General features: G+C 36.0%; 1 protein-coding gene across 2 annotated transcripts in view; it reads left to right on the top strand.

Moving 5' to 3' along the window:
- SCN9A (sodium voltage-gated channel alpha subunit 9) overlaps positions 1-22,696 on the top strand; it is a 180,466-nt gene that overhangs the window by 79,200 nt on the left and 78,570 nt on the right. The window contains exons 8-14 of one of the 2 annotated variants that reach the window (XM_005573366.5): positions 6,731-6,794; positions 8,057-8,198; positions 12,835-13,041; positions 14,695-14,982; positions 16,746-17,117; positions 19,782-19,911; positions 21,001-21,239. In XM_005573366.5, coding sequence (XP_005573423.3) covers positions 6,731-6,794; positions 8,057-8,198; positions 12,835-13,041; positions 14,695-14,982; positions 16,746-17,117; positions 19,782-19,911; positions 21,001-21,239 — 1,442 coding nt within the window. The remainder of the gene's footprint in view (positions 1-6,730; positions 6,795-8,056; positions 8,199-12,834; positions 13,042-14,694; positions 14,983-16,745; positions 17,118-19,781; positions 19,912-21,000; positions 21,240-22,696) is intronic. The other variant, XM_005573368.5, reaches the window with a different exon arrangement.

Genomic DNA, 22,696 nt, shown 5'->3' with positions numbered 1-22,696 from the left:
AGCAGCAGCATAGTTTATTAAGAGAAAGGAAGAATAGCAACAGAGAAAGTAGCAGAAAAACAGGAGTCATATCGTGCAGGACATTTCAGCCCATGGAAAAGAGCTTGTATTTTATTTTAAATGCAGTAGTTTTTATTGCTGTCTGTCTTGTGGACAACTGATTGAGCAAGGGTAGATGGTAGATGGGAATAAGAAAGACAAGTTGAAGGTGGCTTCTCTCATCTAGGCAAGAGAAAATAAAGGTTTCATTTTCTCTGATGGCAGAGAAATGAAGGAAAAAAAGATGAGCTCGACACACAAAGTCTGTAGAGCTTGCTGATGGATTAAAGAAGACAGGAAGCATCGAGGATGACTTCTCAGTTTCTGGCTGCAATAACTGGATGGGTGGTGATGGTTAAGGAGGAAATGGTGGACACGTTTGTAGAGGAAGGTCACTATTAGCTAGCTAAAATTAAAATTAGATGCCTTCGAGATGTCCAGGTGGATATATAATATAGAGAATTGGAGATTTAAGCATAGAAATCCGAGGGTCTGCTGAGTTTGGAGATAAATTCCAGAGCAATCAGCAAAAAGAAAAGACACACACATACTCACACACACGTCCCTCTAGCTCTGAACATCCCTGATGTTTTTAAGTGGGTAGAGAATGGGAGACTTGGTATTTAAAGCAATCTGGTCCTGAGATCTACAACTCTGACATTTAGAATTCAGGTAGAAAAGAGGACCCAGAAACGAACACAGAGAAAGAGCTGCCAATAAAGTAAGAAGCAAAGATATAAATAATGAAGCCAAGAGAAGAAAATATATTGTAGAAACAGATGTGCTTGTGTGGAGTCATGCTGCAAGATCAAGGATTAAGGATGATGAAGAAAGAAATACGCATTAGGTTAAGTAACTGGGAAGTCATCAGAGAATTTCTTGAGAAAATTTGGGGAAGTGGTAAGGGTTCAAGGTCAGAATAAGGTGCATACAGGGGTGAAAATAAGAGGTCAGAAAGAAGGTAATATGTGTAGACAATTCTCCCAAGAAATCTGGATATAAAGGGAAGCAGAATAATGGGGCAATGGCTGGCATTTTTTTTTAAAATACAGATTTTTGTAGGGATGTTTTGCTAGTGATCATGAATGAGTAGTTATATATGAGTCAATTCAGGAGAGAGAGGGAGAAGTCAAGTCCTCGTGAAAGTGAAAGAGTAAAAGAGAGAGACAGCTCCACTAAAACAGGAGGAAAGACAGAAGGGAAGACTGCAGAGTTATCAAAAGATGATTGAGTTCAAACCCAATGGTTTTTATTTCCTCAAAGTATAAGATGGGATCATTGCCTGAGTGTGCAAATGAGGAAGAGAAAATTCTACAGAATATTTGACAAGAATGCATTATATATATGGTCATCTCAGGGAATGAGAAATTCAGTGTATTTTGAGTGCAAATTTGATGTTTTGAGATTACTTAAAATATAACCATTCATTTGGTTGTGAGAGGTTCTCCACCAACATTCAGCCATTTGGTAGCCAGCATGGAAAAGACAGATGCTAGATTATGTGTAGATTGTGGTTCTGTCAGGTTAGGGACTGATGATAATGAATGCCCATGGATTTAAGCTATATAAAGAGTGACAAGAACCTGAGTTGGTTGATAGATCATGAGAAAGTACTAAGGCAAATGAATTGGCAATCTTTAAAAGATCAAAGAATTATAATTGTAAAGGCAACCTACATAGAGAACCTGAGCATAATCTAAAAGCATTTTCTGGTGCCTATAGCAAAGTATTTTCCGAAATGTCTTTCAAAATTCACCATCAAATAAATTAACTCACTGTCTCATCTCCTGCTGAAAAACATACAATTTGTAGATTTCCTTTGGTGTTGCTATCTACTTTGATGCTCATCAAACACTCTTTTATGCTGCTACACATGAAAATGGGGTTCATGTGCACAGTGTGTAGCTAAATGTGCGGTATTATGGAGAAATATACTGTGGTTATATTGGGCTAAAATAGGATATTCTCTTCCTCCTATTTTTCTAATATTTGACATTTAATAGAGAAAGTTTTGAAAAAAACACAATGTTGGTCTTCACTGCTAACAGGACTTTTCCTATCTTCTTCATCTACAGCTGCTTTCTTGTGAGAACCACATTTGCCAGAGCGTAGAGTATCATGTGCAGGCCCTCTGCCCAGACCTGATCCCTTGCACTAGTTTTCTCAGAGTTGCATTATTTGCCCTTGGTTGGGCAAATAAGCCCAAGCCATACACAATTGTCATAAGTTGTCTTTTTTTCCATTTTGCTACATTAATCTTGAAAATTAATAAAAAAAAATTCACCTAGAATCTTCATTAGATTTAATATAAATTCTATATTTTTGTTATATCAATTTTCATTCTCGCCATATGTATTTTAGTGGGAAGTTGGCATTTATTTACCCCCACCCACAACCTTTGCCATTATTCTGCATTCCCTTTTAAAACTAGGTTTATTGAGGAATAATTTACATGCCACAAAATTCCTCTTTTTAAACTTGTACAACTCTTTTTTTTTAAAACTATATTCAGAGTTGTGCAACGATCACCACTATCTAATTTTAAATATTTTCATCTTTCCCATTAAGAAACCCTGGGCCCATTAGTAGTCATTCCCCATTTCCCTTTTCCCCCAGTCCCTGGCAACCACTATCTACTTTCTTTCCCTATGGATTTACCCACTCTGTAGATTTAACATAAATGGAATCATATAACATGTGGCTTTTTGTGACTGTCTTCTTTCACCTAGCATAATGTTTTCAAAATGTATCCATGGTATAGTATGTATCTATGCTTCATTTTTTTATTGCTAAATGATATTTCATTGTATGTATATGCCATATTTTGTTTATACATTCATCAGTTGATGGACATTTGGGTTATTTCCATCTTTTGGTTGTAATTGTAATGAATAATGTTGCTGTAAACATTCATGTACAAGTTTTTGTAGAAATACATTTTCAGTTCTCAGTATATACCTAGTAAGTGAAATTACTGAGTCATGATTCATGATTTATTCTTCTTCTTCTTCTTTTTTTTTTTTTTTTTTTTTTTTAGACGGAGTGTCCCTCTGTCACCCAGGCTGGAGTGCAGTGGCCTGATCTCAGCTCACTGCAAGCTCCGCCTCCCGGGTTCACGCCATTCTCCTGCCTCAGCCTCCCGAGTAGCTGGGACTACAGGCGCGCACCACCACACCCAGCTAGTTTTTTGTATTTATAGTAGAGACAGGGTTTCACCATGTTAGCCAGGAATGGTCTCGATCTCCTGACCTCGTGATCTGCCCGCCTCGGCCTCCCAAAGTGCTGGGATTACAGACGTGAGCCACCGCGCCCGACCTTTTTTTTTTTTTTTTTTTTTTGAGACAGGATCTCACTCTGTCACCCAGGCTGGGGTTCAGTGGTGCGATCTCGGCTTACTGCAGCTTCCACCTCCCAGGTTCAAACAATTCTCCCACTTCACCCTCCCGAGTAGCTGGGACTACAGGAGCCCGCCACCATGCCCGGCTAATTTTTTGTATTTTTAGTAGAGACGGGGTTTCACCGTGTTAGCCAGGATGGTCTCGATCTCCTGACCTCGTGATCCACCCGCCTCGGCCTCCCAAAGTGCTGGGATTACAGGCGTGAGCCATGGCGCCCGGCCATGATTCATTCTTTATCTTTCAGAATCATCCCACTTTTGAATGTGCACAAGCAATATTTCATTCTTTGCATTCATTTTTTCCCTTTTTAAAAGACATTAACCTTAAATCTTCTTGAAGCCAACCATCTTAATAATTTAATGTCTAGTTGTTTAGAAATTATTGTAAAGTTTTCTAGAAACCTAGAGTGAACTACTTGCATTGCTTTACCTTTCATCATTCTTGTACTGTGTTAAATACAGTAGTGCAGCAGTGTGCTAATACAGACAGCTCCAGAGCCCATTCATATAATTTGGCTCCTCAGTGGTTGATAAACATGAACCAGAGTTAGTTTAAAGGATAATCCTAAAGTAATCCATCCTTAATAAAATACTTCGGATGTTTATGTATGCAAAATTGCATCTTATCCTCCCCCATACTCACTCTACCAGGCCCATCCTTCCCAAGGTTCAGGAGTGTTTTCAGGAAAGCTTTTCATGCACATTTTCACCTACATTTGCACCTCAAACTATGATCCTTTATTGTTTTATCTGTGTCTTCTAAGTAAGATAAAATGATGATGTGTAAGTCAATCAATAGTATTATCTCAAAATGTATACTAGTTTAATTATAATAACTCCCGTTTTTGAGCAGCTAGTACAGAAAGTGTGGATCACAGTATCAAGTGGTTTACATGCAATATCCTATTTATACTATTTAACAACTTTATAAAGTAGGTATTCTTATACATATTTTACAGATGCAGCAGCTAAGGCTTAATGGCTTAAAGATAATTCACTTACTTAAGAAGGGATAGAAGCAACATTCAAATCCAAGAATATCTGATTTCATAGTCTTTCTTCCATGATTACTCCAAAAGTCTCCTAATAATCAGATTTTTTATTTGACCTGAGCAAAATAGGAAGTCAAGTTCTTATTAAGTAGAATAGATATTTAAGAGAGATGACAAAAGGTGTTTTAGTCACTTAAACGTTTACTATACAAGGATAGATCTACCTGATGTAAATGACGAGTTGATGGGTGCAGCACACCAACATGTGCAACATATAATTTGCACAAGTATACATATGTAACAAACCTACAGGTTGTGCACATGTACCCTAGAACTTAGTATAATAATAATTAAAAAAAAGGATAGATCTGCCTCCAGTCTTAGCAACAAGCCTTAACAGCAAATGACAGAAGAGTTGATGAGAACTTTTACTACTAAAAATTAGCACAAAGGGTAACATGAAAGGTGAAAAATGGAAAATATACATTGATTACATTGTCATCTCCTCAACACCTAGAATTAGTAGGTCCTAAATAAGTATGGACTGGTGAATGAAAAGTAAGAGAAGTTCAGAAAACAAATTTTATTCATTTATATACTGCCTTACTGAGTCTGCCTCTTATGGAGTATTTTGGGACTCAGTCAGGGGCTCTCTTCCTGCTCTTCCCTTTCCCTCAACTCCCATTTCCTCCTCTTCCCTCCCTACCCCCTTCCTTCTCCTCTATTCCCCTATTTTCCCTTCTCTTCCCTTCCTTTTCCTTTTCTAGCTACAAACTTTCTCTCCAGGTAAATTCATCAATCCTCATGGCCTTGATAGTTGTATATTAGATGATAACTCTCATCTTTATATTTCCAGCCTTGATAGCTCTACTGATGTCCAGAATCTCATATCAACCCAGCTGCTTACTTGAAAAATGTAATACCCAACAATCATCCCAAACAAAGCATGGCTGAAACAGAACTCCTGGTTTTTCTCCAGACCTCCTCTTGCTGCAGTTTTCCTCTACTCAGCAATAGGCACTAACAACTCCCCGGCTGATAGATCCTGTGTCTTCTCTTTTGCACACACCCTGCATGCTCTCCATCAGAGGTTCCTGTCCATTCTCCTTTCATCCCCTTCTCTCTACGTCCACAGCTATTCTCTGAGTTGTAGCCATGTCCTGTCTCACTATTGTCACCTAACTGGTCTCCTTGCCTCCACACCTGCTTCTCTATAGCCCACTGCCCACAGAGTAACCACAGTGACATTTTTAAATGTCAGTAATATCCCATATTTCTATTTCCCACTTCTATTACATTGATGTACCACATAACAATGTTTTAGTCAATAGTGGACCACATATAATGATGATCTCATAAGATTCTAATACTGTATTTTTTACTGTACCTTTTCTGTGTTTAGATACACACTTTCCGTTGTATAACAGTTGCCTACAGTATTGAGTACAGTAGCCCACTCTACAGGTTTGCAGCCCAGGAACAATAGGCTATACCACATAGCCTAGGTTTATGGTAGCCTATACCATCTAGGTTTGTATAAGTGCACCCTAGGAGGTTTGCACAAGGATGAAACGTCCTAATGATGCATTTCTCAGATTGTATCACAGTCATTATGTGACACCTGACTGTACCTTTAATCATACTTAAAATCCAAACTCATTTCAATGATATGCAAATTCTGACATGATCTGGCCCCTGCCTACCTCTGCCATCACAATCCTCCCTCTCACCACACTGTAGCCACGCTACACTGTAGCCACATCTTGCTGGGTTTTCCACATACCAACTTCATCTCTGCCTTAGGACTTTAGCTCTTGCTCTTCCCCCAGCCCAAATAGCTCTTCACCAGTCTTTTCATGGCTGTCTTCCTTGTCACATTTAGATCTTAGTTTAAATATCATCTCCTTAGAAAGACCTTCCCTGACTTCAGCCTACCACATTGCCTTAATTTATTTTCTTTAGATCATTTATTACTATCTGAAAATATCTTGTATATTTATTTTTTTACTTAAGTTTTTATCCAACCACAACCTCCACCCTCACCTAAACATAAAGGAGGCCTCATAAAACTAATGATTTTATTCATCATGTTTATTGTCATATTTATTGCCTAGCCTATAAGATATTAGAAATAAATATTTGAGGGAGAATATATGAGAAAATAGTAAACAAATGGATGCATGTTGCCTGGTTCCAGGCCTGAATTTCTAGATAATTGTCTATATCAATTGATTTACCTGCTTTATCATAATCACAGATTAAACTCTGTAATGTTATAACTGTTCACATTCTTCTTCAACAGAATACTTTTATTACTTGGAGGGATCCAAAGATGCTCTCCTTTGTGGTTTCAGCACAGATTCAGGGTATGTAATATTTGTTTTCTCTTTAGTCTAAAGGCTGAAAGAGAAAGAAAAGAATGTTCAATCAGTTTGCAAATTAGTCTTTGATTCTATATTGCTTTTTATATATTTCATGGTTTTATTTGTCTCATTCTGTCCCACAACAAATCCAGTCTTTAAAATGTTCACAGTTAATGCATACTCTTGAAAGCAAGACTTTGAAATAGTGTTTGAATTAACACAAGAGAGAAGTCACATAAATCTTAAGAAGGTAGAAAATGTTACTTCTAGAAAACACCAAAAGTTGGTTGGATAGTTTCAGGTCTTTCTTCTTTCTGGAAAAAGAAGAGTCACAAAATCAATTTTTCTTTCTACTCCCAAGTTCCACTCATTCTCCAATTAAATGTGACTCATAGGTGACTGAATGTTGTGTTTTGGCAACTCTAAGCAAAGGTATTCCTTGGACTTGGGTACATATATTTTAAAAATATTGTATATATAAGAATATTGTATATATCCAACTGTCCATATTGCTGCTTCTCTCTTACACCAACTTCATTTTGTAGCGTTAGCTGCATTAGCTCTTGCTTTTCCCCCTATGCAGATATCTCTTCATCAGTCTCTGTGTACACTGGAAACATAGGAATAAACCGGATAAGGTTGCTGTTCCCAGAAGAATCTCAGAGTATTGTATTTATTTAATGGCATCAGGAAAAACCAGTCCACCAATTTTAGAAAGAAAAAAGTCTTAAAGCTACAAATTTTTATGAACTTAGATAATTACTATATTTTGACTATTATTGACTCTAATCCATTCCAAGAATTATACAGAAAGAAAGAGCTTTGGTAGCAGCCTACGTATCAATATTTACTGATCCAAGAACTATTACAAAACGTCTATTGAAAGTTTCCATGTTTTAATGATGATAATGCTAATGGCAGCTATGGTTTATTAAATACTTTCTATGTGCAGGAAGTAAGCTAAGTAATTTGTACACATTATCTTATTTAAACTTATTACAAATCTTATTTTCTTGAGGTAGATGTTATTATCCTATTTTCACAGACAGACTTGTGCCTTGAAGAATTTGGTAAAGTCACTATAAGTAGTCAGTAGTAGAGTGTGATTCAAAACCAGTTCGTCCTGGCTCCAAATCATGTATTCTTAATCATTATTCAATGTTGTCCCCCTATAGAAGAAACCTTGAATTTGTAACTTTTCACTACGGCTATTTAGCTTGTGTCCTGAAGACACTCTCACCTATAATGTTCTTTTTCATGTGTAGCCAATGTCCAGAGGGGTACACCTGTATGAAAATTGGCAGAAACCCTGATTATGGCTACACGAGCTTTGACACTTTCAGCTGGGCCTTCTTAGCCTTGTTTAGGCTAATGACCCAAGATTACTGGGAAAACCTCTACCAACAGGTGAGTGCCAAGAGAAACATGCATTGTATTTTTGAATGGCATATGTATCTAGTGTATGTTAATAGCCTATATTAGGAGGATTTTTATTTATTTGAGAATGGAGGAAACTCTATTATCTTATTACTAAAATTATAAGTGTTTTACTCTCATAACTAATAATATGGATAGTTCTTGAATCGTAAATAATTTTCTTATCTTCTCTGGGCATATTTAATCTCTAGATCTTTCCCCTTCCTGAGTATATTATCCCATGGGGTCCTAGTTAAGTACCGGGACATACTGCAATGTTTTCTCAAGCTGCTCCTGCACATGTACTGTTTTCCATGCATGCTTGGGATGGCCTGAAGAGAAGAGGCTCTCTGATGTTCACCTGCTCACCATGTTTTATTTTTGAACTCCTATTTACAGTTAAAGATTCAATTCATTTCTTTAAGTTTTTCTCTCCCAAATCAACTGCTCCCAACTGTAGATTTCCATGACTTTTTGTATATTCTTCTGTTTATATCATTGATCTCTCGTACTGTAAGTGTTAATTCACATGGCCATTTTCTCTAACTTGAATGTGAACCTGTTGGGGCTGTGGTCTCTATTTACTTGTATATTCTCAGCAGCCAACCCAAAAGGAAGGAGAGCAAAATGATTATTCTATATTATGCATAACAATGATACACTTTTATCAGAATAGTTGCAGATTTGTCTTTTTTTTCTTTTTTGGCCTATTTTATATTTCTTTATTTCCAAGAATATTATAAATGAATTCAGAAATTATGTAAGATGCACTTTACAGCAAAAACGGGATGCAAATATTTTTTAAATAGGCAACAAGTGGTCACCTTTACTCAAAATTAAAGAAACACAAGTAAAAAAATTAAAATAATTTTTCATCAGAGGTAAGACTTATTTTTCATTTAATATCTGTTTATAACATTCTAAATTCACTTTAAAATGCTTTGTATGATAAAAGTATATTATATTATACAATTATTAATATAAATGCTAATTATCTTGTAAATTTGTTTAAGTTACTTATAGATTCTCAATATTAGACCTTTGTCAGATGGGTAGATTGCCAAATTTTTCTCCCATTCTATAGTTTGCCTGTTTACTCTGATGTTAGTTTCTTTTGCTGTGCAGAAGCTCTTTAGTTTAGTTATATCCCATTTGTCAATTTTGGCTTTGGTTGCAATTGCTTTTGGAGTTTTTGTCATGAAGTCTTTGCCCATGCCTATTTCCTGAATGGTATTGTCTAGGTTTTCTTCTAGGGTTTTTATGGTTTGGGGTTTTACATTTAAGTCTTTAATCCATCTTGAGTTAATTTTTGTATAAGGTGTAAGGAAGGAGCCCAGTTTCAGTTTTCTGTGTATGGCTAACCAGTTTCCCCGGCACCATTTATTAAATAGGGAATCCTTTCCACATTGCTTGTTTTTGTCAGGCTTGTTGAAGATCAGATGCTTGTAGAAGTGTGGTGTTGTTTCTGAGGTCTCTGTTCTATTCCATTGGCCTATATGTCTGTTTTGGTAGCAGTACATGTTGTTTTGGTTACTGTAACCTTATAGTATAGTTTGAAGTCAGGTAGGGTGATGCCTCCAGCTTTGTTCTTTTTGCTTAGAATTGTCTTGGCTATATGTGCTCTTTCCTGGTTTCATATGAAATTTAAAGTAGTTTTTTTCTAATTCTGTGAAGATGTCAATGATATTTTTGATGGGAACAGCATTGAATCTATAAATTACTTTCAGCAGTACGGCCATTTTCATGATAATGAGTCTTCCTATCCATGAGTATGGAATGTTTTTCCATTTGTTTGTGTCCTATCCTGTTTCTTTGATTAGTGGCTTGCAGTTCTTCTTGAAGAGGTCTTTCATAACCTTTGTAAGCTGTATTCCTAGGTATTTTATTCTCTTTATAGCAATTGTGAATGGGAGTTCATTCATGATTTTGCTCTCTGCTTGTCTATTGATGGTATATAGGAATGCTTGTGATTTTTGCACATTGATTTTGTATCCTGAGACCTTGCTGAAGTTGCTTATCAGTTTAAAGAGTTTGGGGGCTGAGATGATTGGGTTTTCTAAATATAGAATCATGTCATTTGCAGAGACAATTTGACTTCCTGTCTTCCTATTCGAATACCCTTTATTTCTTTCTCTTGTCTGATTGCTCTGGCCAGAAATTCCAACACTATGCTGAATAGGAGTGGTGAGAGAGGGCATCCTTGTCTTGTGCCAGTTTTTAAAGGGAATGTTTCCAGCTTTTTCCGATTCAGTATGATATTGGCTATGGATTTTTCATAAATAGCTCTTATTATTTTGAGATGTGTTTCATCAATACCTACTTTATTGATAGTTTTTAACGTGAATGGATGTTGAATTTCACTGAAGACCTTTTCTGCATCTATTGAGATAATCATGTGGTTTTTGTCATTGGTTCTGTTTATGTGATGGATTACATTTATTGATTTGCATATATTGAACCAGCCTCTCATCCCATCAAAAAGTGGGCAAAGGATATGAACAGACACTTCTCAAAAGAAGATATTTATGTGGCCAAAAAACATGAAAAAAAGCTCAACATCGGTGATCATTAAGAAATGCAAACCAAAACCACAGTGAGCTACCATCTCAAGTCAGTCAGAATGGTGTTGTTAAAAAGTCAAGAAACAATAGATGCTGGTGAGGCTGTGAAGAAATAGTAGTGCTTTTACACTGTTGGTGGAAGTGTAAATTAGTTCAACAGTTTTGAAGACAGTGGGGCAATTCCTCAAGGACCTAGAACCGGAAATATCATTTGACCTAGCAATCCCATTACTGGGTATATACCCAAATGAATATAAATCATTCTACTACAAAGACACATGCACATGTATGTTTATTGCAGTACTATTTGCAATAGCAAAGAGATGGACTCAACCCAAATGCCCATCAATGTTAAACTGTATAAAGAAAATGTGGTACACATACACCATGGAATACTATGCAGCCATAAAAAAAGAATGAGATCATGTCCTTTGCAGGGACACGGATGAAGCTGGAAGCCATCATCCTCAGCAAACTAAAACAGGAAGAGAAAACCAAACACTGCCTGTTTTCACTCATAAGTGGGAGTTGAAAAATTTGAACACATGGACACAGGGAGGGGAAAAACACACACTAAGGCCTGTCGGGGGGTGGGAGGCAAGGGGAGGGAGAACATTAGGACAACTACCTAATGTATGCAGGTCTTAAAACCTAGATAATGTGTTGATAGGTGCAGCAAACCACTATAGCACATGTAACAAACCTGCATGTTCTGCACATGTATCCCGGAACTTAAAGTAAACATGTGAAGAAAAGCTCATCATCATTGGCCATTAGAGAAATGCAATTCAAAACCACAATGAGATACCATCTCATGCCAGTTAGAATGGTGATCATTAAAAAGTCAGGAAAAAACAGATGCTGGAGAAGATGTGGAGAAATAGGAATGCTTTTAAACTGTTGGTGGGAGTGTAAATTAGTTCAACCATTGTGGAAGACAATGTGGCAGTTCCTCAAGGATCTAGAACTAGAAATACCATTTGACCCAGCAATCCCATTACTGGGTATATACCCAAAAGATTATATATCATTCTACTGTATAGACACATGCACACGTATGTTTATTGTGGCACTATTCACAATAGCGAAGACTTGGAACCAACCCAAATGTCCATCAAAGATAGACTAGATAAAGAAAATGTGGCACATATACACCATGGAATACTATGCAGCCATAGAAAAGAATAAGTTCATGTCCTTTGCAGGGACATGGATGAAGCTAGAAACCATCATTCTCAGCAAACTAAAACAGGAACAGAAAACCAAACACCGCATGTTCTCACTCATAAGTGAGAATTGGGTAATATAACAGATGGTCACAGGGAGAGGATCATCACACACTGGGGCCTGTCGGGGTTGGGGGGTAAGGGGAGGAATAGCATTAGGAGACATAACTAATGTAGGTAACGGGTTAATGGGTGCAGCAACCCACCATGGCACATGTAACATGTAACATGTAACAAACCTGCACGTTATGCCAAAAAAAAAAAAAAGAAAAGAAAAGAAAAGAAAAATCTCTGTACCTTCAGTTTAATTTTGCTCTAATCCTAAAACTATTTTGAAAAATCAAATCTATTTTAAAAAGCAAAGAAAACCAAAAAAAGTTAATTGAAACACCTATGAGATGAATAAAGTAATTAAATAAGACTATCTCCCTAGAGTTAACATTCAATGATATTATTAGCATTTGATGGTAAAGAAAGAAAATATAGAATTTTAACAGTAAGAGGGACTATAGATATCACCTGTTCCTAAAATTTGAAGGTGAGCAAAGGATTTGATTTTATGAGTAATTTTCAGGCTGTAGTTAAAAATGCATGATTTTTATACTACTACACTTAATAATCAAGAATCATACATGACTTTAGTACAAGCATATTACATTGCTATATTCTTTGTACTGAAAATGTGTTTAATATTTGTTTTCCATGAAGATATAATTTCTCTTTATATTTTTGATAACATGAGATTATACAAAACTGTCAAATTTGCCCATGCCAGTCAAATTGAAATAATTTACTAAAAAACTTCCTGTTGTTCAAATGACAATTTCCATTTTTCCCTAGACGCTGCGTGCTGCTGGCAAAACATACATGATCTTCTTTGTCGTAGTGATTTTCCTGGGCTCCTTTTATCTAATAAACTTGATCTTGGCTGTGGTTGCCATGGCTTATGAAGAACAGAACCAGGCAAACATTGAAGAAGCTAAACAGAAAGAATTAGAATTTCAACAGATGTTAGACCGACTTAAAAAAGAGCAAGAAGAAGCTGAGGTACTGTTATTTGATTTAAAATTCTTCCCAGAGGTAGAAATGCAAAAGGTTACAACAGAGGCTCTGTGGTGTATGTTCGGCCTTCTCCAGCTAGATTTTCTTTAATGAACTTTTGTGTATAAACTGCATCCTCATTTCTGGTGTGGATAAAGGAACCAGTTTTGGACGGAGCTAGAATTGACCCTTTCCCCATAATCATCTCACTGCATGGAAAGTGATCTAAGGCTGTTCCTCCTAAACCTTTTACCTATAATGACTTAGAGTGTGTGTGTGTGTGTGTGTGTGTGTTTATATATGCATATATATATATATATATGTATATGTACACACACTCAAAATGGATTTCCCCAGGGCACCAATTGTATACAGTGGTTTCAGGAAACTTATTTTAATGTTAAAATTAACAGGTACTGTTCTATGGGGTATGAATACCACAGTACATCATGTTTTGTTAATGTCACAAGGATTTTTAAGATAAAACAGGAGATATTAAGAAAATAATAATTTTGATGTGGCTACTTCAAGTTGTCACAGATCCTTGAAAGTTTCCTCCTTAATCCTCTCTGCAAAGAGATTCTTCAGTGTAAATGTTTGAGAAGGCTTGTACGAAGAGAAACATAATTTCAAATATACTGCAGGTGTCTTAACATTTGTCTGAAGGTTTGACCTAGTTAAATCTCTTCAAGGAATCTAATGTATTAGGGGAGGGCCATCATCTGTAATGCAGATAAATTCTGATGCACAAATATTCAGTGCAGTGTTTGAATAATGGTAAAAATCAGAAAACATTTAAATTTTGGAAAATTAGAAAATAACTAAGAAAATTATGAAAACTGTGTGTCTCAGAGTATTATTGTGCCATAGAACTGTGTGTTTTTTAAAAATTATGATGTCATGAGGAAAAATCTTTTAGAATAATGATGGATTAAATTCTGTAGTCAGATACAATCTCAGTTTTAAAATTATACAGACATATAAAAAGAATGGAAGAAATATTTGCACCAATTATTTCTGGGATGTAAGATGACTTTTTTTCTGTTTTTCATTTGTATCTTTATTTCCCATGTTTTTACAAGAATTTTTTTAGTGTTTATAAACAAAACATTTTTATAAAAGGATAGTACTGGGTTATCCCAGGTACTACCTAGGGAATCCCCAGAAGTTTCATTCAGGCCAATACTCATTGACCTTACCACTTTCTTACAATATTGTGCTGTAATAATTCATTTATTTTTCAGATAACTCAATCTTTATTAAACCATAGAGTGCCTGATTCTATTGATGATATGGAGTTAATTGCCTGATCATCAAATTGTCTGTCTTATTACATGGTTTATGTGAGTTTTACGTTCCAAAATTACCTTGTAAAACATTAACATATAATATTTAATTTGTCTTTACTGTAAGCAAATTAATAACATATGATAGTTTAATTCCAAAACACAATAGAGCTTTATTTCAACCTGAGACAAAAAATATATATATACTTTGTAAGCATTCTGATCACTGTGTAAAGAAAACGATCATTTCATGTTTAAAGGACATGATTATATGCATCATGTTGTTATGCTGATAGGTGAAAGATGTCCTGTCCTAGGGTTTCCTAGGATTTGGAAATGACTCATTTAAGTGTTAACGTCTTGGCCCAACCAGGCAATCGCAGCGGCAGCAGCTGAATATACAAGTATTAGGAGAAGCAGAATTATGGGCCTCTCAGAGAGTTCTTCTGAAACATCCAAACTGAGCTCTAAAAGTGCTAAAGAAAGAAGAAACAGAAGAAAGAAAAAGAATCAAAAGAAGCTCTCCAGTGGAGAAGAAAAGGGAGATGCTGAGAAACTGTCCAAATCAGACTCAGAGGAGAACATCAGAAGAAAAAGTTTCCACCTTGGTGTTGAAGGGCATAGGCGAGCACACGAAAAGAGGTTGTCTACCCCCAGTCAGGTACCACCCAAACTGCTCAATGTGTACCACCAGAGGCAGAATGATAGAGAAAAATGTCTTATTTTAGGGTAAGAGACCTCAGGAGAGGATAGTGAGTGACTTCATTGGTATGATTTTAGGTAAAAACCAAGTATCGCTGGGCGTTAATGGAAAGATGTACACAGGTTTTCATTTGGGTTTGATCATTTTTGAAAGATCTTAGAGTTTCAGAATTGTCAAAATATTTTCTAATAAACTAATTTTCAGAAACAAAATATTCCTGAGAACCATTGTAGAAATAAAGAGACTATTCACACTATAGACTAGTTGCGCTTCTTTCTTTCTTTCTTTCTTTTTTTTTTTTTTTTTTTGAGACGGAGTCTTGCTGTGTAACCCAGGCTGCAGTCGGCTCACTGCAAGCTCCGCCTCCCGCGTTTACGCCATTCTCCTACCTCAGCCTCCCAAGTAGCTGGGACTACAGGTGCCTGCCACCACGTCCGGCTAATTTTTTGTATTTTTAGTAGAGACGGAGGTTTCACCATGTTAGCCAGGATGGTCTCAATCTCCTGACCTCGTGATCTGCCCTCCTCGGCCTCCCAAAGTGCTGGGATTACAGGCGTGAGCCACCATGCCTGGCCTTGCTTCTTTCTTAACCATTATAGTTAATAGTATTACCTGAGTATCATTCACCCATTTGGAACTTTAGAGAAGCCTTTGATATCCTCCACCCCCAACCACATCAACTACTAATATGTAATGCCATAGTCCGTTAATTCTGCTTATGTGGAAGTTCTCTTTCCCTTTCTCTTTTCACTGGAACCTTCATCTCTCAGGTCTCCCTGCCTATAATTCTGCACAAATCCCTAAGAAGAACCATTGCTTCTATTTTCCTTAGGACTTCCCTGTTTTCCATCACACAACCCCACAAATCATTTTTGTAAACTAAAAATCTAGTTAAGAATCTGCAAGATTCTGCCTGATATACACAATAATAAAAGGTAGAGTCCCTGCCTTCACAATTTCACTTGAACCTAGGCGATGATACGGAACTTGGACACATATATCAATAAAAATAAATATGACAGGAGCAGTCCAAGCTGGTTTTGAGGCAAAGACCTTGCCATACTTTTTCCATTGTTCACAATATTTGCCGCTTTGTTCTTTACATAGTAAGCACTAATGTCCATTGAACTAGATCCTTCCAAAGGCTTTGCATCCTGGACATGAGTCATATAAGCATGAATTTTTCCTCCTCTTTCGTATTGGGCAACTACTTTAAAAATATTTAATGACTATAAATTAACTGGTGTTAAATGGTCTTTTTAAATACACTCTAACTGAGCTCTTAGTACATAAGGTGGATTTTCAATGCAAAGAAGCAGACAGCATGATTTCCAGTTTTTTGTGAAGCTTGGGGATTGATATATAAAAAAACTGAATGACCGGTAACAATACTAAGTTCTTTTTTTAAATGATATATTCTGTGCAGCAAAATGAATGGCATTAAAAGAAAGGAGCAGTAACTCTAGACCAGAATATTAGAGAGCTGTACAGCAACAAATAATTTACCTGGTCCTGAAAGGATGAGTTCTGCAAATCATTTCATCCCTTCAGTGGAATAAGTTTTTTTTCTCACTGAATTGCTTTGTTTTTAAGTGTGTTTCTTTTAAGTCAGTACAGAGCCACCTGCCCTCAGGCCAGTGGGTTCAGTGGTATTTATATGAAGTATACTTCTATTAGTAGGTGCTTCAGCAAATACATGTTATTTTGTAATTTTTCTGCAGTCACCACTCAGCATTCGTGGCTCCTTGTTTTCTGCAAGGCGAAGCAGCAGAACAAGTCTTTTTAGTTTCAAAGGCCGAGGAAGAGATATAGGATCTGAGACTGAATTTGCCGATGATGAGCACAGCATTTTTGGAGACAATGAGAGCAGAAGGGGCTCACTGTTTGTGCCCCACAGACCCCAGGAGCGACGCAGCAGTAACATCAGCCAAGCCAGTAGGTCCCCACCAATACTGCCGGTGAACGGGAAAATGCACAGTGCTGTGGACTGCAACGGTGTGGTCTCCCTGGTTGATGGACGCTCAGCCCTCATGCTCCCCAATGGACAGCTTCTGCCAGAGGTGATAATAGATAAGGCAACTTCTGATGACAGCGTAAGGACGTTTTACATAGCTCAGGCATGGCTGGGCCCTTGTTCCTGCATCAGTCGGTCTCTCTGCTGGAGGGCCTTCTCTCTGGTCTTGTGAATGGCTCTGCATTTTGCAATACTTTTTCTATAGAAACACCTTTGATTCATTACCTTAATCCTCATTCTATGTGTTGTAGGCATCTAACTCAAAGATAAAATCCCATTTTTGTAAAAAGGTACTTGTCTATTAATTTTATAATTGAAGATTATAAATAATCTATTTAGAGAACAATTTATGAAAGATAAATATATAGATAGATATCAGCACAGAAAATGCAATGATAATGCTGATATTAGTTAATAATAGATCCCATTTCTATGAAGAAATTTGGATTACTTGCCAGCTACTGCTATCTTTTTCAGGTCACAGCTTAATATGTACCTATTCCAAGGAATTTCAAGAAATCTTATTTGAGTTGTTAGTAACAGCAAACACGTATTTAGTATTTACGACAACCCCATGAGATGACATATTATTATCTCTGCTTTACAAATGGGAAAATTGAGGCATGGGGAAATAAAGCAACTTACCCCAATGTACTTAGGTAATAAACGGTAGCTCTGAAGTTGAAACAGAGGCTGTCTGTTTCAGAGCTTGTACTCTTAGCCACCCACTCTGCTATCTCTCCAATGTGCAGTAGAACGCTTACCTTGAAAAAATTTAGAATGACTATGTCTTAGGTCCTCTACATAAATGAAACATAACTGTTTTCCTTTTTAAAAAATATTTCATCAGGAGTTTGTAAATCAAAACAAAATATCTGAAATGCAAGCATTGATACAAACAAACATAAAAGCAAAACAACAATTTTACAGCAGTTCCAAAGGTCTAGGAGTCACTGAGTGGTTAGAGAAAGGTGTCTGATTAGGCTTGAAAGTGAGATCTTTCTCATTCCTGGAGTTTCCAGGATATCTCTTTAGCCCACTCACTATGCTATGCTGCATTACTAATGTCAGCAAGGGCTTTGACTAGCCCAATAAGCTTCAAACATATGCTACATGCTTATATATTTATATTTGCAGACAGTGTAGTATTTTAAATGAGAATAAAGTTCCATCAAATCCATGGCCACACATATATTTCAATTTGAATAAATGCATGTGCTTTTAGGTAACATGTGACCTCATTGTGTGCATGATACAGCTTAAGCCCTTCTCTCAAGGTATTTTTCCTTATTGAATGAGCATGTTAAATTTCTGTGGAATCTAACTTTGGTTGCATTTTGTTTTTCAATTATGTGTGTAGTATGTAAAATATTATATAATTTATATCAGATTTGGAGATTATTTCACATTTTTTAATGAAGTTTCTTCATTTAAGAGTTTTTTAACCATAAAAAATCAGTATCACAATAAATCCTAAAGTGAAAACTAGAAAACTAGGGAAATTAGTGGATACTTATAAGATACAATCATAATACAATAAACATAAAATTGTGGCACAATATATGGTTTATATGAAAACACTGCATAACAAATAATGTCATCTCTATACCTGAAACATATCTACATGGAAAAGAATTTGTTTAATCTGACAAATTCTTATTTCACAGACTATAGCACAGAAAACATGGTTTCAAGACTTTTCAAAAAGTTGACTTTTTACAGAGATCTTTCAAATGGGTGTGTCTGTTCACATACACATATATGTATAATACACCCATGCACATATTTATGCCTGTATGTGTTTTGATACACCACATACATGCATGACTATACCTATACAACTATACAACTTTACAAATCTAGAAATATTTATATATTTAAATATATGTATTTAAAATATATACCACATACCACACACAAGCAGACAAACATGATAGATCTAGGGTTGTATAGTTTTTTGTGTATATATGTGTGTGTGAGTATGTGTGTGTATTTCTGGCCTGCACGGAATCAACATAGTGTTTTAAATTTGAATTAATTTTCAAGTTTTACAAATAAGACATTTTCTCACAAAAATAAATATACTTGGTATGCATGAATTCATATTTTTGCATGGCAACAATTTCTAGAGCTGAAAGAGTGGTCACCTGTTTCAGATGTAGCTTGCATTCTCCATTTCACTAATTGTTCTTTTCAAACTGAGTCATTGATCATCATGTACTCTGCTCAGTTCATGAGGTCTTCCTTGGCAGTAAGAGACAAGCATTACAGTAGTTTCATTAATGTTGTTTCCTCAATACAAAGTAATTCCAGAAATTTATCAGAGAACACTGAGATTCTACCCCTTTAGACAGCACTACAGCACTTTAACTGTTTTCATGTAGGACTCTCACATGATAAAACTATCTGAATAAATTGGACACCCAGAAAGGTAGAGAGGTGATGATAGTGATGTAACAAAAAAGCAGCTAGCTTTATTATTTATCTCCTAAATATTAATTCCTTTAATCCTCACAAGAATATGAAGCAAGTACTATGATTATCCCCATTTTACCAATAATAAAACTGAGACAGTTAAGTAACTCCTGTGATATACAGCCAGTAAGTAGCGGAGCCATAATTTGAACCCAGCAATCTAAGCTCTACTTTTAATTACTCACCACAGCTATATAAGCAAGATTTTATCTTATACCTACAATTTATTAGGATTCTGTTCTTAAGACGTTAATTGATCTTTTTTTAGGGCACAACCAATCAAATACACAAGAAAAGGCGTTGTAGTTCCTATCTCCTTTCAGAGGATATGCTGAATGATCCTAACCTCAGACAGAGAGCAATGAGTAGAGCAAGCATATTAACAAACACTGTGGAAGGTATGTAATAATCTTCTTTTTACCGGACAGATTCTTAAATAAAATTAACATAAATCTGGTCAACCTTAAATAGACATGTGAAATTCTTAGCAATAATTCAGAGGCCATAAAATAGTTTTAAATGATGGTAAAGATAACCAATGGATATTGATGGAATTGGTTTTATGTGCTTAAAAATGGATAAAGTTATTTGCTCTTAAACACACACATTGATAACATGGCAAAAATGACTTTGCAAAAATGAAAAAGAAAACCACAAAGACAGATGTTGGGTGATCTGACCTTTCAAAGACAAGTGATTTGATGGTAATTGATGCAGAAAACAAGGTTAACCCAGAGCTATGTGATTTTGTCCCTATCCAATCTTACAAATTACATATTCGCTCAAATTTGTCTCTTCTAATAAGCAAAGATAGTCAAAGGGTGACAACTTTACAAACTGTTCTGGCTTCTACCCTCTCCCCTGACAATGTGCCCCAGGTTCCACCTGGTCCCTGGTCTAACACTTCACCCCCACATTCCCATCATGGGAGCAGACAAAGTGTCTACCCATCCCCTGAATGAATGATGAGAAGTAAATGGGCTGGCTAATGGTGTGAAATGTCTATTTCATGAGTCCTCCATAAATTATTTCTAGTTGCTTGGTTCTAGGATTGTTTTCACCCATGAACTATTACAGCAAGAGTTTTTTCTGGATAGAATAGTCTCGTCTTATTGTTGTCATGGGACTAAAAACACAGGTGAAAAATATGCATATTGGTGGAAAATATACATTTCTCTGTTAAGGAAACATTAGTTCTCCTGTTTACCATCACATGTTAGGTGCATTTTTCTCTGAAAGATGCCCACATATGTGCTTGCAGTCATTAAGTTCACTTCCTTACCCTCACTTATGCTTCATCTAGGCAACAAACATGTCATAATAGACTTACGTAAGAGGCTATACTTTCATTGAAAACAATACTGTTAAATTTTCAAAATCTAAACTACAAACCCTGTTTCAATATTAGAGTGCCTCACTGATTTGTATCTGGTTAGGAGTGAAATATACAAATGGCTGACTCCATGTTCTCTGTTTTTTTCTCCCAGAACTTGAAGAGTCCAGACAAAAATGTCCACCTTGGTGGTACAGATTTGCACACAAATTCTTGATCTGGAATTGCTCTCCATATTGGATAAAATTCAAAAAGTGTATCTATTTTATTGTAATGGATCCTTTTGTAGATCTTGCAATTACCATTTGCATAGTTTTAAACACATTATTTATGGCTATGGAACATCACCCAATGACTGAGGAATTCAAAAATGTACTTGCTATAGGAAATTTGGTAAGTCTCTTATTGTGTGTTGCATACTCATAGTTTCTCTCTTTAGTTGTCATCACTGTCATTTCATATTTTTTTATGTCAGATGAAATTGCAGCCTCATAATTATGCATATCAAGAAGTTACCATATGAATGGATGGGTAGAGCCAAATTTCTGGTTATGTCTTTCAAAATGATTGCACAGTAGTGTTGAGGTCTATAAATAACAATACTATTTCTATAAAAGGTTACCATCTTGGGAGTTGATAATGATTTTTTCTTCCAGCATATTTCTTGGGAGCAACACTTAACATTTTTGGTTCTTTCTTATACCTTCCTAATTACATTGCTGCTTTTTTGTAAGTACACATCTCACATATTTTCAGAAAACCTGTGGATGTATTGCTTTGACATAATAGTGGTGAAGTGTTTGGGTCCTCAGAGTCCCAAAGACCTGTGTTTGAATGCTGATTCTGCATTATATGAGTGATATGGCCTTGGACAAATATTTTAACTCCATATTATTTAATTTCATCATTTATAAAATAAAACTTCATTATAAAATGATAATTTTTATTTATAATATAATTAAAACTATATTTCATTTATCATATTGTTAGGTGGATTAGTTTCTACTTATTAGCCTCGCATATAGTAAATACACAATAAATTAAAGCTATCATCACCATCAACATCATTATCATCAAAACTTCAAAAGCTTAATGAAACAAGCTTTAAAAACAACGATTTTGAGAAACCAAAATGGTTGAACTGGACATAGAAGTCTCAAGGATAGGTGAGAAAGTGATCAACAGGCTTCTAGAAGATATAAGATCCAATTAGGAAAACTGATGCCAGAGTGATCTCTAAAATGTACAGTGTTGGTCACACTAACTCATAGTAAACAAAGGGCCAGTTTTTGACTATGGATGTGAGGCACGCACCAGTTCATTTTTAGGGCTAGAGAATCCCAGCTTATGACTCTTCGTAAACCATGAATAACTCTGGGTATCTTTGTCAATGTCTACATAAGATAATTTTGCTTTTGCTGTGGTCCCAAACAAATTGATATTTGAAGACCAGAAGTTCTTTTCTGGGTCTGCTTTCTCTTCCAAATTGTCTACAAATATTCCCAGTTACAATGTTTTTCCCCATGTGCTCGCTGAGTTGGCATTCTTCTTCCCTTCTATTTATCTTTGGAAAAAGGCAGGAATATCTAGTTTCTAATTGTTGGTGGAGATCTGGATCATGCAAATAAGTACCTTCTCACTGAGATGACTACATCCCTGTGAACTCAGAAAGGATTTACCTGGTCACAGCTATTACCACAGCCTCAAGTCCAGCTGCTCCCTGCCAATCGTCTTGATCCTGCATTATTTGAAAATTGACTCCTACAATTATAGACCTAAACATTTCCCTTAGAATCTTCTTTGATCAGATTCCTTGAGTCAAAGTGTACCCAAAGAATTCATTTCGGTGT

Source organism: Macaca fascicularis, chromosome 12 (assembly GCF_037993035.2).
Source record: "Macaca fascicularis isolate 582-1 chromosome 12, T2T-MFA8v1.1".
NCBI classification, from domain to species: domain Eukaryota; kingdom Metazoa; phylum Chordata; class Mammalia; order Primates; family Cercopithecidae; genus Macaca; species Macaca fascicularis.
The sequence above is the reverse complement of the archived record's forward strand: the minus strand, read 5'-3'. Positions and strand labels throughout refer to the sequence as shown.